Here is a 23,521-nt window from a genome sequence, read left to right as displayed (position 1 = left end):
GCCGCCCTGGTGTAAGTTTTGATCCTCGAAGTTAAGTGTTCTGTAACGAGATCGCTACCTAGCGGAGGATAGAGCAAATTGATTTTCCGAGGAAAAGCGCTTTATACCCCGGTGCAGGTGAAATTGGCAGCTGGTCACCTGATGCTTCTACATCGATTATCCTCGATTCGCCCTACTATAGAGACATAATCCGTCGAATTGCACTCCGGTCATTCATTCGGCAGCGATTGCCCTTTCGTTATATTTCCGTCAGTCTCTGGCGATGATCCGAGCGAGCGTAAAATCGATTCGCGTCAAAGCTCACGTACCGCACGCGATCATGCCTGCGCTGCTCGTTTCTAGCTCGTGTCCACACACACACACACGCGCGCGCGCGAGAACGAGAGAGTTGACAAATAGCCTTAGGACCGTTTAAGGCTCTCCACCTATGTGTGAGCAACGGAGAAACTCTCGGGGAGAGAGACCTGTTGTGTTGCCGCTGAATGAAGACGCCGGATCCGGCGCATTTGCATAGATAGCGGCGGAGGCGTTCGCGCTTGAAACGACGCTGCTGCACACACAGAGCGATGATTAGGCGCAGGAAGTGATATTTTTTTTTTTTCTATGCAATTTCTTCTCGATTGAATCACGAGCGTCGCCGTCTTGTTTCAGGCTCTCGCGCGTGGGCGTCGTAGGCGCGATAAAAAGTGTACACTCGACGAAATTACAAAGCAAGCAATTGGGTTAACGCTCGCTGCGTTGTAATCTCGGCGCAGCATCGAGGTGAACGTATACAGGATCATTAATAGCGATTAGGCCGCTGTATCAACTTAATCGGTTGCTCGCAAGCGCACACCTCGGTGGACTTTGATTATAAAAGGAAAAATAAATAATCAATAGTGTCTTTAAATCTCATAGAGCGCGAGCCGCCCCGTAAATAAACCGCGGCTCGCAAATATTTCCGCCGGCGCTATGCAAACCTCCGGCTGGCAATCTGGACTGCCGATCTTTCCGGCGTCCGGCCATTAGACGAAAACGAAAAGCGATTCCGCACGAGCTCGAGCGAAGATAGATTATATCCATCCGCGGCTTGCACCACCTGTAAGCTCCGGGCGCATGAAAACCAGGCCAGATAAGTGTTTATCAGCCCGCCACGACTCGTGCAGGCTCTTATCCGTTATATTATAGTGTGTGTGTGTGCACCCTGTATACGCCCGCATGCAAGGGTGTGTGTGTGTGTGTACGTGCGATAGATACGGAGAAGGAGAAACTATAACGGTTATATGTAAGCGAGACTTTTCTCGCGTGTGTCTCGAGACCCGATTATTGTTATGAGGCGACGCTGCACCGGAAGTGTATTGAGAGAAGATCGTCGCTGCGGCGTTCGATCGAAAGTTTATGTTTCTGTCGAGTTGGCTTAAGAGACGGTTTATGCATTATCGAGTTCTGTCTATTTTAATGCAAAGCGCGAACAAGGCCACTAGATTAACGTTGCACGTTGCGACAATGTCGCCCTTGAAAGTCGCCGCGATTTTATCAGAAAATCGCACGTACCCTTTTTTTCATTTTAATTATTCACTCGAACGTTTTACACTTCCATCGCGAAAATCACATCACGGCTTACATCCGACGTTTCCGATTACAAATTCCGCATCCATCAAAGCCCAATCGATACCCCGATGCTTCGCCAAGAAAGAACTGGTTATTACAAATCGCAGACTCTAGACCAGATCGATATCGGCTTTTCAGAAATCCCCCTCGATCGGCGTGTCCAAAAACCAGCTCTCTCTCTCTCTCTCTCTCTCTCTCTCTCTCTCTCTTTCGAGAGAGAAAAGTCCCGAAGGCGTTGGAGATAGGCATCGCACGCCTATCCCATAAACTCCCACGTCTCGAAATTCAGACAACCCACGTGTCTATCTAAGCCCACACATAGACTCGCGGATGTTATTCGCCTCTCCCTGTAGACACACACACACCTATAATAACGGCAACGCGCAAAAACGTTCGTGATCGCCATGCCGATCATCGTCGCGTGCGACCGATTATTGCCCCGCGATAAGCGCGCCCCCTCTCCGCGTTTATACTCTCTGACGTGCTACAACAGTTCCATTGGCTTAATTACCCTCAGCAGAAGCTTGTGGACGATACAGTGTATACGCGGGCGGCCCTTTTTTCCGTTTCTGCGCTATAGGCCCGGCTTTAATTAGCGGGGAAAAAGTATAATTAACGAGCTAGATACACGCTGAGCCGGATCGGCTTTCTTTTTTTGTTTCGAAGAGCGTTTTTGCGAGAGATGGCTTATCGCACGACGGGAATATCGGCTTGTCATATTCGCGATACTCGAGTTTACATCTTCGAGAATAGCTGCGACTTGAGAGTTCAAAGAACTATCGATTCGAAGGAGCCGTGCTGAGGATTGTAAGATACGGCGGTCTGCGAACTTGGTTGTGATGTGTATACTAGTGAGCGATTTCTAACGTGTCGTCAATCATCGTCGTAGTGCTTCGCGGTACGGCATATAATCCAATCATCGAAATCCATATTTTCCACGTATCCAACATCAATTATATCTATCCCTCCCGCGGTGTGCATTTACATAATAACACGGTACATCTGAAAAGTAGGCTTCAAAGCACACACAACGATCTCCCCCGAACTTTCTTACATCACGACAGCAGCAGCAGCAGCAGCAGTAGCAGAGCAGCTAACGATGGCCAAAGTGTAACAGCTCCTTGTACACGCGAACGGCTTGTATACACACACACACACACACACGCACACATAAGATCTCTCGAGCTCAACGCGAGAATTATACCGGCAAACACAGACAAACACGGCTGCAGTTGCGAGAAAAGCGAAAAAAGAAAGCAACATCGATCGTGTAAACGTCAGCGAGATCCACGTCGCGATTGCGCCAATTAATTCGGAATTACAAGCTATACGCAAACACGAGAGAGCTCTACCTAGTTGCGCGATAAAGTTCTTATATCCTTTGGAAAGTTCGACTACTCGCGCGGATTACGCAATAGCGAGGAAATAATAGAGCCGCTTCGACTTTTAATCAGCGCGACGACGGATTGAAAATTCGCGCGCTATTATAGTCGACTAATTAATGACGTCGCGTTTCGAGGTCCTATTTTTAAATACGCATAAAAAAAAAACGTCTACTGCATAGCAGCGCGGGAAATTTGAATAAAAAAGCGACGACTTTTGCGGTGGCACGCGCCATTCACCTCCCTCGGGCTGCTGTTATGATGCTCTAGGCGCGCAAAAGTTCAGACGGTCGCATTTGCATGAAAAAGTTATGCTCGTTGCAGCCGACGCTTTGGAAATGATTTCTCTCCTCGCGGATCGTTTGTCACCCTCGATTCTCTCTCTGATGCGAGGAAATTCAAAGCTTGCGTTTTTTCGCTAACGAGATTTACTACTGCTAATACGGCTTTTTATACACGGCATCCTTTGGCATCAAACGTGAAAATTCGTAGCCTGGACGTTATTCATCCTCCAGAAAAAGGTGGAGGTGCGGATGTACAAAGGAAAATCGTGAACTAGATCGCGGACGACTGCCGTGGCTTTTTAGGTTGAGAGAATCTGCAGCGTAACGCCGCCTCGGTTTCTTCTTTAATCCTAGTACAAATATTGGCCGATGAAAATTGATATCGATCGATCGCGCACCGCACCTCCACGTTGTACAGGTTGCAAATTATACGAAGTGAATATAAGTGCTTCGAGAATTTCGGATATTTGTATATACACCGAAGTATATTGATTTGTTAGCTCGAGAAAGGAGAAAAGTAAATATTCGCTGTAATGGATACGTATACGCGAGCGGCTGTGCGGAACAGGCAAGCTTCCAACAGATATATATATATATATATATATATATATATCCCTATGGTCTCAAAGCGCTGACGTCGGCTGGTACAGCGCCAAGCGAGTAAAAACGTGCATAAATTATCCTCGTTTTATCGAAAACAGAAAGAAACTGTCGCGGACTAGTTTGGCTCCATTCAGACCTCAGGGATTTTCGATTGAAAAACGTGCGAATAGCTCAGTCCAACGAGTGTGTATTTACAAAGACGGTAACGTTGCACACAGTACACAGCCCTGATACAGCGACAGGAGCGTGTCCTGCTTCTCGACGACGAAGTCGAAGCTGGTGCACAGGCTGAGCGTGCCATCGCGGAACGTCTGCCTCGCGCACTCGAGATACGTCTCGAATCTGCAACGAGCGATTTTTTCCTGTTATATACGGCATCTTTGTACATATAGTCGAGGAGAGCCTCACTTGAGAGAGTAAGGACAATCAGCCGACTCGACGACAGTCCTGCTCTCGATCTGTCGGACGAAGGCGGCGAGCTGATTGTAGCGGATGTTGTCGACGTGAAACTCGCGCAGCTGAGGTACGGCCGCGCCGAGGAGTCGGTAAAACTTGACGCCGCAGAAGTAGACGCCTTTTAATCGAAAGCTCCGGAGCTTGAGGCAGCGCTCGAGTATGCGCGTGAGGTACCCCGAGGCCAGGTTTACCCTGCCGTCGCCCGTACAGTCGATCACGACGAGATGCTCCACGCGCTTGTTAGACACCGAGATCTGCCGGAGAATCAGGTCGCAGGAGACTCGGTTCCGGATGCTGATCGAGCGCAGCAACGGCATCCGCTTCAGGTCCTCCATCACCTCAGCCGTGCTCAGGTCGTTCATCCAGATCTGTTGGCGAACGCGAATATCGTATCGTAGAAGTGATTCTTTTGAAATGTCTGTATGTTGAACCTCGTAAGCCTTCCAGATCGTCCGGTTCCGCAGCAGTTTCTCGAATCCTTTGGAGAGCTTCCGGAGAACTAGCAGGTCGCGAGGGCCCAGGTATTTCAGGATCTCCAGCTGGACGTCCAGCGGTAGACCGAGGAAGCTCATCTCCGAGCTATCCGCGTTCCGTTCTATCGTTTGGACCTCTTTACTCGAAGTCTGGACAACAGATCTCATAACGCGTTTATTGCGACGGGGTCGCAGCACCCAAGGCAACTTATTCGCGGGATGGAGCTCCATTCTCGATGCCACGAGGCATTTCTCTTTTATACTCGGCGTCAAATTTTTCCGGCAAGGTCGGATGCTTACGGAGTCTGGGCAATTTTCAAACTTGTTTACCCTTGATTTTTAGGTTGGCTTCGCGACAGACTGACGAGAGCTACAGAGACACGCGTGAATTTCGCCGCGGATTGTCGAACGGTACTATCGGCGGTCTTTTTTCGCATTTCAGATTCATTAAAATTCATAGAAACGCCAGCAGCGCGTCTGATTCATTCGCCCCGATGCGGACTGTGTATAATTAAGGCCGGTGTTGTATGTGTTTCGCGTGCGGCATCGAAAATGCGGCCGTGTTAACTTATGTACTCTCCTTTGCGGCGGAAACAATTGGGGGAGCGCTTTTCGAATCGGACTCTCGCGTGGACTGTATAATACCTGTCCGCGGCTTCGTTGACTCAACGTGTGGAGGGAAAAAAATAGCGGTTCGCCAAGGTTTCGATTAAAATTTTATCGCCGCGTCTATTTATTGCAGCTATAAACGTCGTGTATAATACGATTAGCCGCATCGGACTCGTTGTCATGCGCGCAAATAAAGAGCGACGGCCTTATATACGCGCGCACTCGGGAAATTGATTTCGCGAAAAGTAGTCCAAGCATTATTCAATGCCATCGTTCAACGATCTTCAATCGCTTTCGTGCAACTTTTATGATATGCACGCGGTGCAATTACGCTGAAACCATATAGGAGACACAATGTGTGCGCAATTGTCTGCCTAACCTCGAGAAAAATTCATCATCGCTTTGTTGCTATAGTCTAGCTCTCGTTATTTTTACGATTTTAACACACCCCATGAATTTCGGCTTTTAACCCGGCACGCACGAGTCACCCATCAATTTCAGATAAACTCGCGGCGATACTCACCTGCTGGCCTGCAAACGAGAGAGAGAGAGAGAGAAAAAGTAGCCCATGAGAAAATTAGCGGAACCGGGCTAGGAAGACACAGGAGGAAAAATTGTAAACACGAAGCCCCCCATAGCCGTATCGATCGCCCGGAGAAACTCTCAACCCGAGCCTCTCGCACGCGTGTAAAACGAGAGGGTGCTAACACCGCGTGTCGTTAAGCGGACGTGCGAAAAAAAAAAAAATTAAAATTACACGCACGAGCCGATGGCCGCGACTTATACCCTCGCGACCTTTGTCGAGATCGGCGAGCTTGACCGAGTTTCACCTTATGGATGTGTATCGTACTATGTAGATACAGAGACTGTCACTCTTAGCATGAAGAGAAAGTATCGGAATCGGTCGATTTTTCCTCGATTTCTTTTGTTTCCCATGTACGTGAAAAAAAAATACCTCCCATAAACGACTTCGAAAGTCGAGGAATTACATCAGAGCTGAGCTTTTCAAACCACAATTCACCGGGACACCTTGCTTACTCTCCAATCAAATCCAATTAAAGCTACGCCCGTTCGATCAAACGCACTATCCGAAGAATCGTGATTAATTATACAGTATAGTGACCAGCGGTGTGTGTATAAAACGTCGCGCGTCCATCAACGTCACAGCTCGAAACAAAGAAAAAGAGGCGAGTTTTATGGGCTGGCCGTTTCATGCGAAACGATGCCGAATTGATAAGTCAATTTATGTAATTCACGGGCTGGACCGGCAGTAAATGTATACACTCCGCACACGGCCTTGGTATCCCGATACGTATCGCTACACTGGACGATATATGCAAAGCAGTCGGCTTTTGCGTAGGCGGAGATATCCGTCTTTTGCGCTCGACTGGATTTATTGTCGCTTTATACTTATTTTGAAAGCCGATTTTTCGAATCTTTTTTTCAAGATAGCTCTTGCGCTTGCTGATTACAGGTGCAGAATGCTGTCGCAGATGAAGAGCATAACGGTGGGCAAGCTCGAGGGCAACAAGCGCTCGAAGCAGCTGATGTCATCGTCCAGCCTCTCCGGCATGTCGCAACTGTCCAACAGCAGCGAGGAGGCTTTCGAGCCGCTTGTTCACAAACCGCACAATTCGGATAAATCGGAAAGGTAAATACTTGCGCTGCTCTGATGCACGATTCTCGATGCCAGAGTTCGTTATACTCTGCTGCTTCTGTCTTATCGACTGTGTCTAAACCTTATTGTCGGATTGTGAAATTCGTTGTTTATGCAAATATACTTAACCGCGTCGACCGCATGCTTTCTCAATCTTACACGCGGTGGTGTGTTACGTAAAGTGTTTAATGGCATTTTGCAACGGCCGGCCGATGCATATAAACATCGATCTTTATGTCATAATTAAATACCTATATGTATACAGGATTCCGTGTGCTTGAAAACGGGTTCTTCTACATATGCTCGCGTTCGCGAGTGAATTAGAAGTTGTATACACACTCGCGGAAGTGTATAAAAATTCGTCTTGCTCAATTCGCATCGTTCGATTCCGATAAAACGCGCAACTGGTCTGCGCGAGATTTATTCGCTCCGATCGCTCGTTAATTCATCGGCGGAGCTTAGAAGAGGTAAACAAGCCTTATCGCGTTAACCTAAATCACACGTTTGTTACATCCTAAAAGCTAATCAAAGAAAGCATAGCACTCGAGCAGCGCTTTAAAAAGTTTCTCGATCTCTGCACGTTATACTCACGCACCGGAACCACTTGCCGACTCGAGATCGATCACCCTCGCAACAGCGCTGCCAGTTGCATTCCTCACGGTCAGGAAATCGAAAAAAAAATCGTGAAAACTACGTCGAATAACACGCGATCTCGCCATACCTCATTTTCGCAATTTCCCGCGCCGATCGTTCCCCTTACACGCATCGCTTCGCAGTTCCCTGCCTTACCGACCGCCTGGTGGCGGCGCCAGCTCTCGGCTCCACGGCTCTTTTAACGAACCGGCGAGACGTACCTATATCGATTGCGGAGCGTAATGACGATTCTCTGCATTACCCGGTGCGACGACTTTTGAAAGTGTTTGTGCAAGTCGAGGCTGTCTTTAGCGGGGGATAATTCGTGGGATTAAAAGACGTCGGTGTGGGTACATACTTTTTTTTTTTTAAAGGCGACTTTTAGAAAGTGGAAGTGTTTACGGGCTGGAAATGACGGCTCTCTCTCTCTCTCTCTCTCTCGCGGGCGCGAGTTTTTAAAGAGCGTTAATTTCAAAAGTTATCGGCTTGAGGTTGCGCCGCGGTAACACTGTATTAATGACTTGATTTCTCGCGGGACTGGTTGCGCGCTACTCTGTACTGTCGCCGAGAATGTTTATGTACTCTCGATCGAGGATAGTGCGTCGTTTTAAATAAATTCATACATAGCTAGGGATTTTACATGCCTAGATTAAGCAAGCTACGAAATTTAAATTTCCGATAAGCCGCGTAACATGACGTCGGAAGAAGACAGCGCGAAATTAGTTGTCTATTCAGCTCGAGTAAAAAAGGTCGGCAAACGGCCGATTAGCGGAGCGCTGTCGTAAATTCGCTCGCGGTTACGTATTTTTTTTTTCTTTCCTCTCTTTCTTTCGACGCATAAGTATACCTATATACAATTCGCGGGCCATTAACATTTCGCGCGGCGCCTTTCCGCGTTTCGACGCGCGAAGACCTTCGCCGTATATGCAAAACGCGACGGCCAGCGTTTTGCTTCCGTAAAAGCCTCTCTTCCTTTTTACGGGCCGCGCGAGCTTCGTTTCTAGAAAGCCTTTGCGCGCGAGATGTCTCTTTGTGTTATAATAATAATGTATATACTCATCAGCGTTGAATCGTCGATTCTCTTTGTTGCAGCACACCGAAGGACCGAAAGGCGCAGCCGAGCGACTGGCTGCTGAGCAGCCCGAACGGCAGCAAGACGCCGATGTTGCGGTTCAGGTGCGCGTTTTCTCCGGTTTACGATTTCTAAAAATGGAAAACCAACATCCAGCCCGATTTTTCCTTTTGCAGATGTTCAGCGCTGGCAGAGCCTCCGGAAGAGCCGCCGGCCAAGCAGCTGCACATGACGTACAAAATCTTCCAGACGGACACGAAGCTGATCAACGTCCTGCTGCAGTCGCACGGCCTAACGGAGGTGAGTGCGATAGTTTAAGGATGGAGAGGGATTTAGTGTATAGAGAAGCAAAATCGTCTGGTTGCTTATGTATTCATGTAGCTACGTATAGGATCACGTAGATACACGATTTCGATTTATTGTTATCATCAATTCATGCTCGTTATACAAGTATTATATACATACGAACTAGCGCATCTAGATACATACTAGATCGGTCAAAGCATAAGTCGTTGCGTGATATTAAGATATAAAGGATTCGCCTTAGACTCTATTATTCATATAACTCTAGTTATTCCTTAACGATATCGATGATATCGATGCGTATAGCTTATAATTATCGTCGCGCGGCGCGACTCCTCCTCGTTCTTCCTCACCACACTGGGTTCCCCCGAACAAAGTCGATAATACTGATAAATTTACAGTTCGCTGTGTGCGTGTACGTGCGTGTACGTGCGCACGTCTCTGTGTGCAACAATGCGGATACAGCGTGTAAACGATGATGGCGACAGAGAGAAGTATCGTATAATTATTATATATAGTACAGTGTACATCGAGAATGGCAGCTATGAGAATCGACGGCTCGCAAAAAAAGTGTACCGTGCTCGTCATCACGTCGAATTACACGCCGGCTTCGTTTCACTCGCGCGCAAAGTAGAACGAGAGCACGACGCCGCGCGCACTTTCTCACGACAGAGTTCCGATCTCGAGAGACCGTCGAAGCTTCTTCTTCTTCTTCTTCTTCTTCTTCTTCTTCTTCTTCATGAACGACGCGTCCGTCTTCGGGGGGACGAGTCGAGTCATCGCTATTGGATGCAGTCGCTCCAGAACCAGTGGGAGCCCGGGCAGAGGTCGACGTCGAGGTTGGCCTTGGCCAGGGTGTTCCTGAGAGTGCGTACGCCCTCGCAGTCGAGGCCCCAGTTGGCGAGGTTGCCGATCCTCCTGAGCTTGCCGCAGCTCTTGAACATGTTCAAGACGGTGGAAGCCGAGACCTTGCTCGCCTCGTAGATGTAGAAGCACTCGAGGTTCCTCACCAGGCTGTTGTGCTGGACAACCGCCTCGGAGCGCCTCAGTCCCAGGCCGTAGGATTTCACGGGCTTCGCCGGCTCCGTCAGCAGCTTCTCCAGCTGCTCGTTCGTCAGGTCGAAGCAGCTGTGCACGTGGAGAGCCGTGAGTTCCGGGGCGAGCGAGAGGATCTTGGTGATGGTGAGGGCGCTGACGGTCCTGCCGACCTGCACGCGTCTCAGGTGCTTGAGTACCGGGGGGTCTGGTCCCGCCGACCAGACCACGTTCGAGCCGTCCTTCGTGAAGGTGCGCAGGTTCGGACAGCAGAAGAAGATCTCCTTGAGGTCGATGTCGAGCGGCACCTCGCTCTGGGCTATGCGCAGCTCGAGCTCCTTCAGGTTCTGGCCGTTGGTGCGCAGGTAGCCGTAGAAGCCCTCGAGCCACTCCTTCTGTACGGGGATGCTGTGCACGCTGAGCGACGTGACGTAGGGGAAGAGCTGAAGCGCCTCCGGCGGGTGGTGGGGCTCGGCTATGTGCAGCTTCTCCAGCCTGGGGCAGGCCTGGGCGAGCAGTTCGAGCCTGGCCTGGGTCGTCCGGCAGCTGCGGGCCTGCGTCAGGCTGAAGGGCGCCTTGAAGTCCATCACGCCGCGGTTCATGATCTCGACGACTCGGCCCATGTGGCTGTACTCCGCGAGCGACTCGAGCTGCGGCACGTGCATCAGCGCGAGAAGGACGCCCGTGCTGGTGACTCCCGTGTTGGCGACGTTCAGCACTCGCAGCGTGTCGCAGAGAAAGTTCCGGCTCTCGCAGTGGTCCAGGAGCACCTGCTTCTCCCGCTTCTCGGACTTGGGTCCGCGCATCTTCAGCTTGGCCAGGAGGCCCTTGAGTCTGGACCAGCTGGTCGAGGACTCCTGGCTGGCGGGGTTGGGTATCCTGTCGCGGAACTCGACGTGGAGCAGGAGCTGCTTGAGCCCTACGTCGGTGACCTGCCTGGAGCAGGCGACGTCGAGGATGATGAGCTTGGGACAGGCCTTGCCGACGACCTGGAGCACGGCGTCGCTGGCGATGTTGCGCAGCGTCAGTCTTTGGAGGTTCTTCATGTTGAGCAGCGCCGATCTGAGGAGCTTGCAGTCGAGTCTGAGCAGGGCCGACCTGGCCAGCTCGAGGGACTCGAGACCCACGCCCTCGGTGGCCAGGAGCTTGAGCAGCGAGGTCTGGTGGCTGCAGCCGTAGTAGCAGCAGAGGTTCACCTTCAGCCGCTTGATGTCGTGCCCCAGCAGCAGCGCCAGGAGGTACAGCGGCGCCGGTCCGGAGATCAGGGTCGAGCCGTCGGTCGACGGGCCGTAGAGCATCCGCGAGGTCTCCTCGATCACTTGGGAGCGCAGCCTGGCGGTCAGCGCGTTGGCGTAGTACGGCCGGATCGTCTGCTTGGCGTAGGCGAGCACCTGGGCCGCCGAGGACTCCTGCGAGAGCACCTGCAGTCGTCGGCAGGTGCCGTCCAGGAGCTGGCAGACGCGGCCCAGGGCGAGACCCTCCAGGGAGTTGGGCTGTCGGTGTCCGGGCATCTCGCCTTGTTCATCCGCTGAAACAGGTCAGAGGAAGCTCGGTTAGACGGCGCGTTTCACTGCAGTGTACACGTAGAGAGGGAAATTCAACAGCTCTTCGTCTTTCCTTTTTGAGCGTTTGTGTAAGAGGATTTGGCTCGAGGGCTCGATCCGACCGGGCTTTGGGGATTGCATCAGTTGCGTTAGAGATAGAGGATTATCGATTGCCCAGAGCTCGGCTTCAAGTTTTTCACTCTTGCGCAAGAAGCTTCGGAAGCTGCTCAAAGAGACCGTCATCGTCATCGTCATCAGCGAGAAGTTGGAAAAATCGCTCCGATCTCCCCGTCAAAATAGCTCTGATTGAATAAGCGAAGTTAGCAGCGCCGCGTTAATTTTGCCACTTATTCAAATGACTTTCTTGCTTCATTTTACGCCGATTAAGCGCGAAGACACTCCCGCGAGGCCTTGAACCTAAATTGATGCAGTTTTTTGATCTCCTCTCAATTTGTCATCGCCTATTGAGATATTTCGAAACGTCGCCGTGCACACGCTCGGTTTTTCTCTTTCGCTTATGAAATTCTTGCGTGAGTCTAACGATGACCAAGCGGGATTAATTAAAGCTCGCTCGAAAAAGCTCGGGAGGAGACGAAGCGAGTTCTTCTTCTTTTTCTCTGTCGGCGGCAAAAGGTCGAATCGCGAGTGAAACGGAAAGCTGCTTTTCGTGCAATTACGCTAAAACTGATATCGTTTTAATGACGACAGTAGGCAACCTTCCATCACGCTAACGCGACCGCTGGTAAAAATAACAATTACGTCCTGCAGGAGCAATTACTCGGCGGTAAACATATTAACTCCGTTGTTGCTCGATTAGCGAAAAAAAAGGGGGAAAAAAAAATGAAGAAGGTGCATAATCCTCTCCATCTGGATCATTATCTCTAAGTGCTCTAACCTCTGTGTGCACCGGACGATGCGGAACACGTGCGTATATATGCGAAATCGAAAAACACGCGAATATAATCTGGCCGAAAATAGAAGGATCCAATCAACAAGTTCGACTATGGAAGCATCGGGATGTTTTCGATTACGCGGACGGTAGCTATTACGCCACGGCGTTTCGGCATCTCTCTCTCTCTCTCTCTCTCTCTCTCACTCGCGGTTCGTTACCGTAACCGTACGGGCTCTTCTTCTCCTCTCGATCGCCGAAAGAGGACCTGTATATTTACGACCGCGACCTTCCACGGGATATAGCCGATCTCCCAATGCGCTGCTGCAGCGGCTCGAACGACAAAAAAAAAGGCGACGGCAACTATAATACACACTCACAGGTTCACGTGGATCGGCAACGTGCGTTTAGGCGACGACGATCGGTAGTTTCCTATAAGTGCGGTTTGCTAATTGACTTCTTTTTTCGCGCGCGCGTGTGGACTGCTTTTCCGCGAATCGATGCGTCTCGGATTATAATAACGTTTTCCTCTTGGCGGCGAGAAAACGAGCATCGCGTGTAAAGCTACGGTGTGAACGAACTGCTTTATCACGTATGTATATGCATAGAGTTTCTTTTGTTCATGCAGCGGACTATTAGAAACAAAAGCAACTCGACTCGTCTGCGAGTCTCTATGTTTGAAAATATGCAAATATTCGCGGATAAACAGCTGGTGTGAATCACAGCAGAAGCACCCGATGCTCGTTTATTATTTTATTTATACGCAATTTTCAGCGAAGCGACAACGCGATTTGTACTTCCTGGTCGTAAATTAGCCTCTATCCCCCGTGCATAAATTAAAATAATTCCCGATCTCCGCTCCATGCAAATATCCGCGCGAGTCTTGATTGCCGCCTGTATATGTATATGTCGCGCACGAAGGAAACAAAAAGAAATAAATATTTATCAACTTCCCGTTCTCCAACACACTCACACATGTACGCGAAAATAACGTCTTTCTCGCTAATTATCGGAGACACATCCCCCGGTACCGGCATTGTCGCTACTAAACAGAGGCATATAAATAACATTTTTGCTTAATTGCTACCCCACACTCTCGGCCCATGAATAATTCATACGTTTATATACACGCTCGCGCCTACATCTCGCCGAGAAGCGTCTGGCATATGCGTGAGTGCGTATGTATACTATATATCGATTAGCAGAGCGTTCACCTCTTTTTGTCACGCGCTGAAACGGCCACAGGATATCCTTCCCTTTTCTCGGCTCGATATTTGCATTTTCGCCAAGATGCGACGAGAGAAAGAGAGAGATGCTCGTTTCTGAGCTTTATATAGATGTAAAGATCGAAATTCTCGTGTCTGTCGCCGATAATTTTCCTGCTACGTATACATAAAGTTTCCACGCGATCTTCAATCGAATTATTCCGAGGCACGTTATACGTTTCTGCGGATCGTCTGTTCTTACGCGTTTCGAGTATATACACAAAGTTCGACCGTAATAAGCATATGATATCAGGCCAATTATCGAATGCTCGACTTCCTATACCGAACAAGGAAGTACATCTATATACCCATCAGGCGAATTCGCGACGCTCAATTAGGCCCACGTGTCTCTCGTCATCCTCGTTATTCGTACGAAAAAAATAGCGCGCGGAAAAGCACCAGATCGTCACGCGTCGCGTTTAGCTCGACTGTCCGCGCAGCCGGCGCTAATTCGCAATCTACATATCGCGCGAGCTTTATTAAACCGGCGTCGCCTGCGAATTACGCAAGCGCGTACGCGCCGAGAGCCAGGGACGAAAATAAAAAATAACACACATACACACACACAACAGAATATGCACGTGCGCGCCTACATCTTCCGTTTGCATGCGTTCATGCGATGCTTATCTCGCGATAGACCGAATACGCGAGGAGGGGAACTGGTCGATCGCGTGGATAGTGCTCGGGATGAATATTTAACCGAGAGCTTTTTACCGCGCGGTCATCGTCATCGATCTCGTCGACGTGTGTGCAGCTATACGCAGAAAAGTGCGCGAACGAGTCGTACCGATAGCCGTTGACACCTCCTGCACTTCCGTCTGTCGTAACGTAAAGCGTCGTCTGCTGTCGATTGTGTAATCGCGTTCGATTTAAAATCCAAAGCTCGTCCCGTTCGAAAGCTCCAATACACCCCAAACAAAAAAGATTATACGGTGTAATTCCTCGTTTTTTATTCCCTCCCGCGAGACCTTAGCATTTCCATCGGCGATAATAAACCAGCGCTTTTTAGTCTCACCTCGTGCGCGTGTACACTTTCACTTCTTTCCGCGCGCTGCTGCTGTGTTTGGGTTCGCGAGAGGATAAGTAGCGGAGAAAAAAGCCGCACGGACGCGACTCCGATTCGAGAAAAGTCGAACGACTGCAGAGGAATGCGAGGCTGAATTTGTCAAGTGCAAGCGAGGGAAAACGGCTGTTTGCGCAGCTTAGGTGTCGAGGGTATACGCTATAGCACTTAAGTGCTCAGTTCCTTATTAGCTTGTTGCGGTTTTCGCCTCTTTTTTTTTTTTTTTTGCAGTTTCGAGAATTTTTAATTCCGGCTCCGGGCGTTTTCTTCTAGTTTGCATGCGATTGGAAAAGCTCGCACGGGTTACGTAAAGTTGGCAATTCTGTACGCGTTCTAATATACACGCGGCGCGTTGTGAATCAGTCAATTTATTCCATAGACGATATCGATCCCCGCGTCGGACGGCTTTTAAAAAGATAAATAGAACCTGATTGCGAAATTCGGACATTGAAATCCCAGCAAGCGCGTGTGCGTCGTATTCGAAAAACCGCTCGATTTTCGCGCACGCACGCCTCAAAAACAACGGCATGTCGGAGCTTTTGGAAGCCGGCCAAAATTCCTCGGCGCGTCCTCGGGGCAGTGCATATACGAGTATACGTATACGTATAGTGAGTCGCGGTGCGCCACTTTTGCACGCGAGACGATTTATCGTATTATATGCGCCGGCGACCCCTTCTCGAGAAACGCGCGAGAGAGAGAGAGAAGGTGATACGCGAGGTGAGCCGCTGCAAAAAAGAGGCGCACGAGTGAGGCTCGTTTGTTGTTTATCTTCTTTCTTGCTCCTTCGCCTCTGTGTGTGTGTATTCGCGTGCGCAAAACGGAGAGAGAGAGAGAGAGAGAGAGAGAGAGGATTGTTTATCTCGGGCGGACACGACCGGTTAAAATGAGTCCTGCTTTATTTTCGATTTTACATCGTTTTCGCTCGATAGAATTATAACGGTCTAGTTTAGCGATTTATCTCCTCATCTTTAATCTGCCGTATAACAGCGTCGCACAGACGCACGCATTTCTCGGTTATGCAATTAACGCGAGCTCGCACGCCGATTACATAAAAGACCAGTATTTCGAGGGGCAATTTTGACTTTTATTTCGGGACGCGCGCTGGGCTCTTGCCCCCCCCCCCCCCCGACTACTATACCGGCTCGTTACACGCACACACAGTCGCGGATCGGTCAAGGATACAGGCGGTATCGTTATAATTATCGGTCTATCGGCCAACACTGCAGTCGCGACCGTTACGAGCGCACCGATTTCGTCAGCGGCACACACACTACCTACATCTGTCTTTTCGGAGCATCGCGCTCTATACTTTCTTCCCGCCGGCGTATACGTTACACACGTATGTAAGCCGCACAGTCTCACTCGGTTAATACACTCGCTCGTATAAACAAAACTCTCGGCTCGATCGTCGCTCCTTCTCTCTCGGCGCATCGACCCGCGCGCGCACGGCTCTCTCGATGTACAGAGAGAGAGAGAGAGAGAGAGAGAGAGAGAGAGAGAGGATCACTGATCGCGCTGCGGAGAAGCTTCGCCGGAAAAGCGGAGAAAGCCGCGTTCGAAAAGAGAAAAATGAGGAAAGGAGGGTACACGCTTTTTTTTTTTTTTTGTTTTCATTTCTGTGCGCAGCAGCAGCAACTTGCCTGTCTTCGTGGGTAAACAGTAGCTTGACACTGATGCGGCGTCGACGTGCCAGCCTCCTGAGTTATATGTGTGTGTGCTCTTTTCGGTTTACAACTCGACGTACGATACACAGGGTGAAACTGTAGTATACTATGCAGGATATAGACTGGTGAACGAGTAAAGAAACCGACGGAGGGGGGAGAGAGAGCGAGAGCCGCGTCTCTCCTGAGCAGCGGCTCGTGCTAGACTGACTGCCGAGCTCTCGGCTCTGCCGCGCGCAAGCGTCGAGGAGGAGGAGGAGGAGCTGGTAGTAGTGGTGGTAGTGTAGTAGTGTGTATATAGTAGTCTCGTGCGCGGTGCGCGCTCTCGCGCGACCTCGTCATCCCGCGCGCGCGCGCGCGCGCGAGAGAGCACGTGTACGTGTGTGTGTGTGTGTGTGTCTGTTTGCGTGTGCTTATATACGCGCCTTCTCTTTCTTCCTCGAGCAGCCGGTTGCAGCGGCGCTCGCCGGTTCTTCGCCGATGGCAGCGTGTGTCTATACGGCGGACGATAAGCCGATGCGTATTAGTCGCCTCTCGCGAAATCCGCTCTACTACTGATTTTATTTTCTCAAGCTTACTATAATTGGCGATCTGACCTTTACGCCGCAAGGCACAAAGGAGACGCAGCAGCTTGTTAATCCAATTTTTCGAGAGGGCGCGGCGAAAAGTCTCAAGGCGACGCGTGTATAATTAAAATTTGCTTTTATCCGCGTCTTACCTATATTCGGTTTTCTATTTTCTCCTTTATCGGGCCGACGGAATGTGGGACGAGTTTTTAATTGGTCGAGCACAACGGAGGAGAACCGTGTCAGGAGGATGCTTCTTTACTCGCACTTGTTTAACGCCGTGAGAGAGAGAGAGAGAGAAACAATGAGATTTCGAGATGACGCGCTTTGCCGTCCCGAATTAGAACACAGAGAGGTGGAGGCTGCTGGTCCCACCAAACGCATCTGTTACTACTGGCGATCGCGTCGACGGTTTCGCTGTAGGAAAACTATCTTTTTCCCCCTCGATCTTCCATACACTATCGCGCATTAGCATAAGGCGCAGAGAGACTGGAATAAAACTGTTTACACGTCGGCTCACGTTCTGCCAGTTCGCGTGACTGCGGATCCCGTCGCTCGAGCTCGGGGCTCTCTGATCCACGTGCGCGCGACAAAAACGCTATAAAAATTCATTCATTCCGCGCGCATAGTATACGCACACATATACATACGCGCCGAGTTACGCAGCGAACTACGCACAAGCCCCACTCGCGTGTACGCGAGTCTTATCGATGATACACAAGGAAGTGTTCCGGCACGGCTGTACCTTTTTCTTTCCTTCTCGCTTTGTCTAGTCTATGTATTATACGCGCAATCGCGACGACAGCGGAGGTGTGAGCTGGTTCTCTAAGCTGTACCTCGTGACGTACGAGGATGACGCGCACTGGATTTCGATCGAAAGCGATGATCGAGATGAAAGACGGTCTTTTTTTTTATTTCTCTTTCGATTTCTCGAAATGCCATTTCATTTATTCAACGGTGCCGGTGTTATTGCCGGCGATGCACATCAGCCGTCGAGAGGTGAGCCGAGCGTCGACCCCGAGACTCTGCCGACGCCCGCGTGTATTTTCAATCGGCGTTAAAAACCCAGGCCGTCGCGAATATAGCTCGATAATGGCTAATTACGGTTGCGCTCGCTCAAGTCGAGTTTATGAATAGATATGCGCTCTCGAGCGAGGAGCTATAATAGGCCTTTTCGGTCCTTTTATCGAGGTTTATTAACGAGGGGAGGACCTTTGAGCTTGCGCTGTGTTTATTTTTTCTTCCTCTTCTAGGGGAGCTTCTTTGACGGTGATTCCCTGGGGGATTTTGTAAAAATAAGCGCTTCCTAAAATTCAGTTGGACGCGCGCGGAAAACCAGACGAATCCCGTCCGCGTCAGTTGACGATAAATAATAATAACCGGCCGATGCAAGAACGATGATCGATTCCGATAAAGCCTCGTCATTGAAAACACTTATCGTCGACTCTACTATCATTGTCTGCATCGCAGAGTCTTCCCGCGGTGGCTTTCGGTTTTCCCACGCTAAGCCGCGATTATCTCGGCCGACACAGGTGGAATTCCCGAGATAAGCTCGTTGCTGCTGTGCACCTCAATTTCTCCGCGACGTCGGCGACCCCGCGCGAAAATCAATGTCGGGTATGTGATTTAAACGACTCCCGGTCGATTTTGAATAATCGCGCTGTAAAAAGCTTACGACTCTACACAGACACGTGAGACGGCGCATGTAATTGCACGCGTGCGTGAGGTAGTTTCTCGGAGGAGAAACGCGGCGAGTGGAGATTAAATGTGAAAAAGAATATGTATTAGTGTGCGAGACCCGTTGATTGCAGCGAAAATATACACTAAATTCGGATCCAAACACATTGATCGGGAGAGATAGAGCTCGAAAAATATTTGCGCTCAGCTCGTCAACGGGGAAATTTCGCGGGTTCGATTAATCTCGCTTGCGAAAACACAGCGGCGCGCCGGACTGCGCGGGATTATCGAATTTATTATTCTCTCTCGATGGGAGTCGAGTTGTTTATTTCTATAAACAAGCGGTCGAAATAACCAACGCGAGCGTGCGGTGCAATAAAGCGATCGGAAAATCCTTGAAACAAAGCCCGCCGCGTATACACCGCAAGATATGATCTCGAAAAAGAGGCAAATTGGAAAAGTCGTACACCTACGCGCGATATCACATATACAGCGAGAGAATTTCGCGAATCTCCCCTGGAAATCTCGAGCGCGCGCCTACGCTCTAAAAGCATATGTGTATGTGTGAGTCAACGCCGGCGAAGAAAGGAGTCGCATCGATTCCTCTCCTCTTCTCTCTCGTCAATCGTGATTCCCTCGAGGTCTCTCTTTCTCCGCTCACTCGCTCGCTCGCCTCGTGATCTCTCTCTCTCTCTCTCGTTATCCTTGATTCGCAATGCGATACACACGCGCGAGTAACTCGCGCGCGGCTCTTTTATTTTCCGCGTCATCGTCTGCGCCGCGTATATCGTATGTTTCTTCTTCGTTTTCTCGGAGGGGGAGATTTTCGGTCGGTTCGATTTAATTGACGCCGAGACAATGGGTTTTGTTCGCGGGTTTATTAGCCAGGCGATGCGCGTGGAATTATTTTTCGGCTTCTTGGATTGCTTTTCGCGAGGATGACCGCGAGGCGATCGAGAGCGGACGATTCCATTGTGGATTGCTGCGATGCTCGTCGGAAAGATTTTGATTCTTCCTTTCTCCCATTCATGCAGCGATAGTTCACGTACGTTATTTCATTTCGAAAACAAAGCGCGAATGAGACAATATCGTATCGACGAGTCTTCCCCTCTCCCTGGGCTATTCAATCCACCTTCCCATTTCTGGCTCTATCTTATCACTACTCGCGCCAGATGGAATCGGCCGGCAGATTGCGAATCTGTAATTCGAGCTCTATGCACACACTGCGTGCTGTAGCTTTCGCGATGTATTCTCTCGTGAAATGGAACAACTGACCGGCTCCTATAACGCGAAATCTCAAAGCACACGTGTGCACCATTACAATTCCATCGCAACCGCGCGCAATCTTCCTTAATCCTTAATAAAATCCTTATTTATCATTCTAAAACGCTCGTATTCCTCTGATTCATTACACATGTAGACACTTTTTTTCTCAGCTCTCTAGCTAGCGGCGATTACGTGCCGTAATCGCTCGCGTAATAAGTCGTCGCACGCGTATATACGTACGGCAAATCGATTGATCATATATATACAGCGACGTGATCCTCTATTACTCGCTCCGCGGAGATTTCTCGTCGATTACTCGAGAACTGAATTGAAAAAACAATCTTTATTCATCGAAAGTCCAAGGCAATCCTTTTAACGGACGTAATTGCAGCTTTTTTCTCTTCGCGTGCATAGGCCCGAGTTTCATCATACGTCCATCGGGATGACGCGTCGGTAATCGTCGCTCGCGAGACAGAGAGAGAGAGAGAGAGAGAAAAATAAGCGTACACACATCGATATGCTCATCGGGGGACGCGTATATACGCGACCGAGTTTTCCGAGACGAAAATTCTCGGGAAAAGCAATCTGCGATAAGCGAGAGAGCTCCATTTTGCCGCGATTAAAATCTTACATCGACGCGCGCGCTCATAATTGCGGGAAGAAGAGAAAAAAACGCAGCGCTGTAGGAAGGAAGGCAATTTCGCGACAATCTCTCGCTCTCGTCGTATATCTCTCAGAGGAGAGAGAAACCGCGAGGTTGCAGTCGATTGGGATTCTCTCCGAGTAGGCTCGAGAGACGCGCGATAGATCGATGCGGACTTTCACGCGTTGCTGCGCTCGAACGACGCCGTTATGGCTGCTGGGAGACAGTGAGGAATTAGCGCGACGCTGTTGAAGAAAGTGAGGTCGCGAAGCTCGTCAGTAACGTAGTAAATCTTGTCGAAGCGATTACTTTTCAAGTTTTAGAATCGGATCGGAGCTCCTCTATCAAAGTCGGCCTTCCTCGACGACACTCACGCATTGCGTAATACGTCGTAAGTTTTGCATATTACGACGATCATCTCTGTTCTCTCTCACGCACGCAGGCGCATAGTGTCAATGACAAACGGCGATTAATCAAGTGTAACGTAAAACTCAAGCCTCGTTTTTTGCTCGTCGAGTGTATAATTGCTCAATCTCGCGGAAGAAGAAAAAAAAAACGCGAGGCGTTTGCGAAAATCCACAATGGAATAAATCTCAATCTTCGCGAAACGTCACCTAACTGTGATATTCCAGAAGTATCCAGAGTCGCGTGTATACGCTTCTTATACACTTTCCGACGTCAGTCGCACGCGCGATTCTATAAAAGAATTCCTCTACCGGATCCGAGACACGCATCGGGTGCAGAGGGTGTATTGTCCCGTGCGTCTCTCTCACTGAACGTTTCAGCCCGCGGGAGACAGCGCGAGAGGAAAGTTCGAGCTTTCCTCGAGACGTACACCCTATTTTTACGATGGGATGTTACGTGCGCGGGTGTGTGTGTGTGTGTTGAGATTTGCCTGACCATTTTTCATCGTCGCGAAAATTGCAGCGAACTACCGTTTCAGCACTTTTTAGTTACATAAAATTTGATTACATTTTATTACGTGCAGCAACTGGCTCGACTCGCTCTAGAGAGATACATTTTATGTAACGGCACACACACACACACACAGAGGCGTTTGTTTAAAAACTCGCGAGAGACTCTCCGCTTTTCCTATACGCACGCGCGCGTGTGTCTCGTTTTAAAACTTTCCGAACAACGAAAGCCTAAATAATTCCGCGATCCGCCTCGTAAATAATGGTAAAGCCGCACTGCGCACTTTGAAAAGCCGACGCGCGGCGATAAATATGAAATTTCAAACTCTCTCGCGCGCATTTTACCGGATGCATTTTCGCGCTTCCGCGAGAGCCAGCAACCTGTCTTCCCGCCTATGCCTATACGTATGGGTGTGTGTGTGTGTGTATGTGCGTGCGTGTGTAGGCAATAGCGTAGGCTAGACGAGGCTTTTTCCCAAACCCGTTTCACAGCGATGTGTGTACGTGTGCGACTGCACGTGTACATGCGAGGCGTCGACGAACTCTCGTGGGCGATGAGAAGCGAGAGATATTTTAGAGTGTTTTGAAGGTGCAACGATCTTTTATTGCTGATCGCGGCGATGATTCGAGAATAAAGATGACAAGAAGGGAGTGTCTCTACGATGTTTTCGGATACGCTGAGTCATATGTGCGTGTAATTTTCGGTATATTTAGCCGCCGATTGGGAATTTACGAACGACTTTTGTACCGGCTCGTTCGGCTGTCTAAAATTAGCATAACGAGTTGAAAACGCTAGTAAGTGACCAATCCGCACCCGAGCGAGGAAAAAAGCTTTCTAGTTTCGGTTTTACTTTTGTTCGCGGGAATGCGAGCTTCGTTTTTGCGCTCGAGGGAATCATTGCGTAACTCTCGCGGGGTTGCGTGTGTGTAGTGCGGATGGAATTAGAATTTCTGCTGCAGCATCGGGAGAGAAAAACGCGATTTCAGAGATGATTGAGTAACGACGGGGATTTGGTGGAGTACAAGCGTTAGGTCTTAGCACTTTGGACTCGTTCTACTGATCGCGTGCGGAAACTTCCCGCGTTATCCAATATCTGCCTTTCGACTTTTTTTCAAGGATTTCGGAATAATACACTACTCGTACTCGCACCGAAAATCCCATCGAACGCACGCACCTTTCAATTTCTCTATAGTCTCGTGCAAACGCTCTCCTTGTGCAAATATGTCTGAAATATTCATAAAGCAATCATGTATCTATCTACTGCCGAGCTTCTCTCTTTCTAGGTATTTCCTAGACTAAAAAGGTACAAGATCCTTTCCAAATTGGTAAGCAAAAATAAAGAAACTCATCATCTAGCAGCACGTAAATACCTCATAAGCAATCCTCACGATTTTTCTGCGAAAGAAAAAATCTCAGCATATCAGAATTATTGAAGCACACGGCCACTTATAATACTTATAAACCACTCTACTCTCCGCAGTTGCGCACAGGCATTAATACCGTTTCAGGCTCTCCTCGCGTTCGTTACTCGCCTGAGAGAGAGAGAGAGAAAAGGCCACCGCCGTGTCGGGAGGCAGAGACAAAAGAACGACTACGACGACGTCTCGCGAGCGCAATAAGAAAAAAAGTAGCCTACGCCGCCCGGCTTTAGTCCGAACAAAGAACTTCCGAATGCTCTTCTCTCGCGCGCGGTGATTATCCCGCGGAATTAGCGCTCGTCGTTAAATTCATCGGGAGCAACGATTGGATCCAGAACTTGGCGTGTACAAGTACACGCATATACACGCCACTCGCAGCTCCTCCCGGTGATCACTCGCGCGCAGGTGGCCCGCGGCGAAGGTGGGAGTGGATGACCTTAGGAGATCCGTGACTGAAAAGCCAAGAGACCGGCTGTACACTCGTATGCTCTCTCGTCGGCCGCGCAGGAAAGCCGAT

At 49.6% G+C, this 23,521-nt stretch overlaps 3 protein-coding genes across 4 annotated transcripts in view; 1 reads left to right on the top strand and 2 right to left on the bottom strand.

Annotated features, from left to right (window-relative positions):
- The window catches only part of LOC100118299 (tubulin polyglutamylase TTLL5), a 43,321-nt gene that overhangs the window by 6,388 nt on the left and 13,412 nt on the right, over nucleotides 1-23,521 (top strand). For both annotated transcript variants that reach the window (XM_001602254.5, XM_031929665.1), the window contains exons 2-4: nucleotides 6,872-7,048; nucleotides 8,780-8,863; nucleotides 8,936-9,059. In XM_001602254.5, the coding sequence (XP_001602304.2) occupies nucleotides 6,879-7,048; nucleotides 8,780-8,863; nucleotides 8,936-9,059 (378 nt within the window). In that variant the 5' untranslated portion in view covers nucleotides 6,872-6,878. The remainder of the gene's footprint in view (nucleotides 1-6,871; nucleotides 7,049-8,779; nucleotides 8,864-8,935; nucleotides 9,060-23,521) is intronic.
- On the bottom strand, nucleotides 4,027-5,339 carry LOC100678674. Its single transcript, XM_003427452.4, has 3 exons — nucleotides 4,747-5,339; nucleotides 4,268-4,683; nucleotides 4,027-4,201 (listed from the first exon to the last, which is right to left on the bottom strand). The coding sequence occupies exons 1-3, from the start codon at nucleotides 5,017-5,019 to the stop codon at nucleotides 4,051-4,053; spliced, it is 840 nt and encodes a 279-aa protein (XP_003427500.1). The 5' UTR covers nucleotides 5,020-5,339; the 3' UTR covers nucleotides 4,027-4,050.
- LOC107981049 lies at nucleotides 9,116-16,742 on the bottom strand. Its single transcript, XM_016985155.3, has 2 exons — nucleotides 16,499-16,742; nucleotides 9,116-11,625 (listed from the first exon to the last, which is right to left on the bottom strand). The coding sequence occupies exon 2, from the start codon at nucleotides 11,606-11,608 to the stop codon at nucleotides 9,845-9,847; it is 1,764 nt and encodes a 587-aa protein (XP_016840644.1). The 5' UTR covers nucleotides 11,609-11,625; nucleotides 16,499-16,742; the 3' UTR covers nucleotides 9,116-9,844.

Source organism: Nasonia vitripennis, chromosome 4 (assembly GCF_009193385.2).
Source record: "Nasonia vitripennis strain AsymCx chromosome 4, Nvit_psr_1.1, whole genome shotgun sequence".
Classification (NCBI taxonomy): domain Eukaryota; kingdom Metazoa; phylum Arthropoda; class Insecta; order Hymenoptera; family Pteromalidae; genus Nasonia; species Nasonia vitripennis.
The sequence above is the reverse complement of the archived record's forward strand: the minus strand, read 5'-3'. Positions and strand labels throughout refer to the sequence as shown.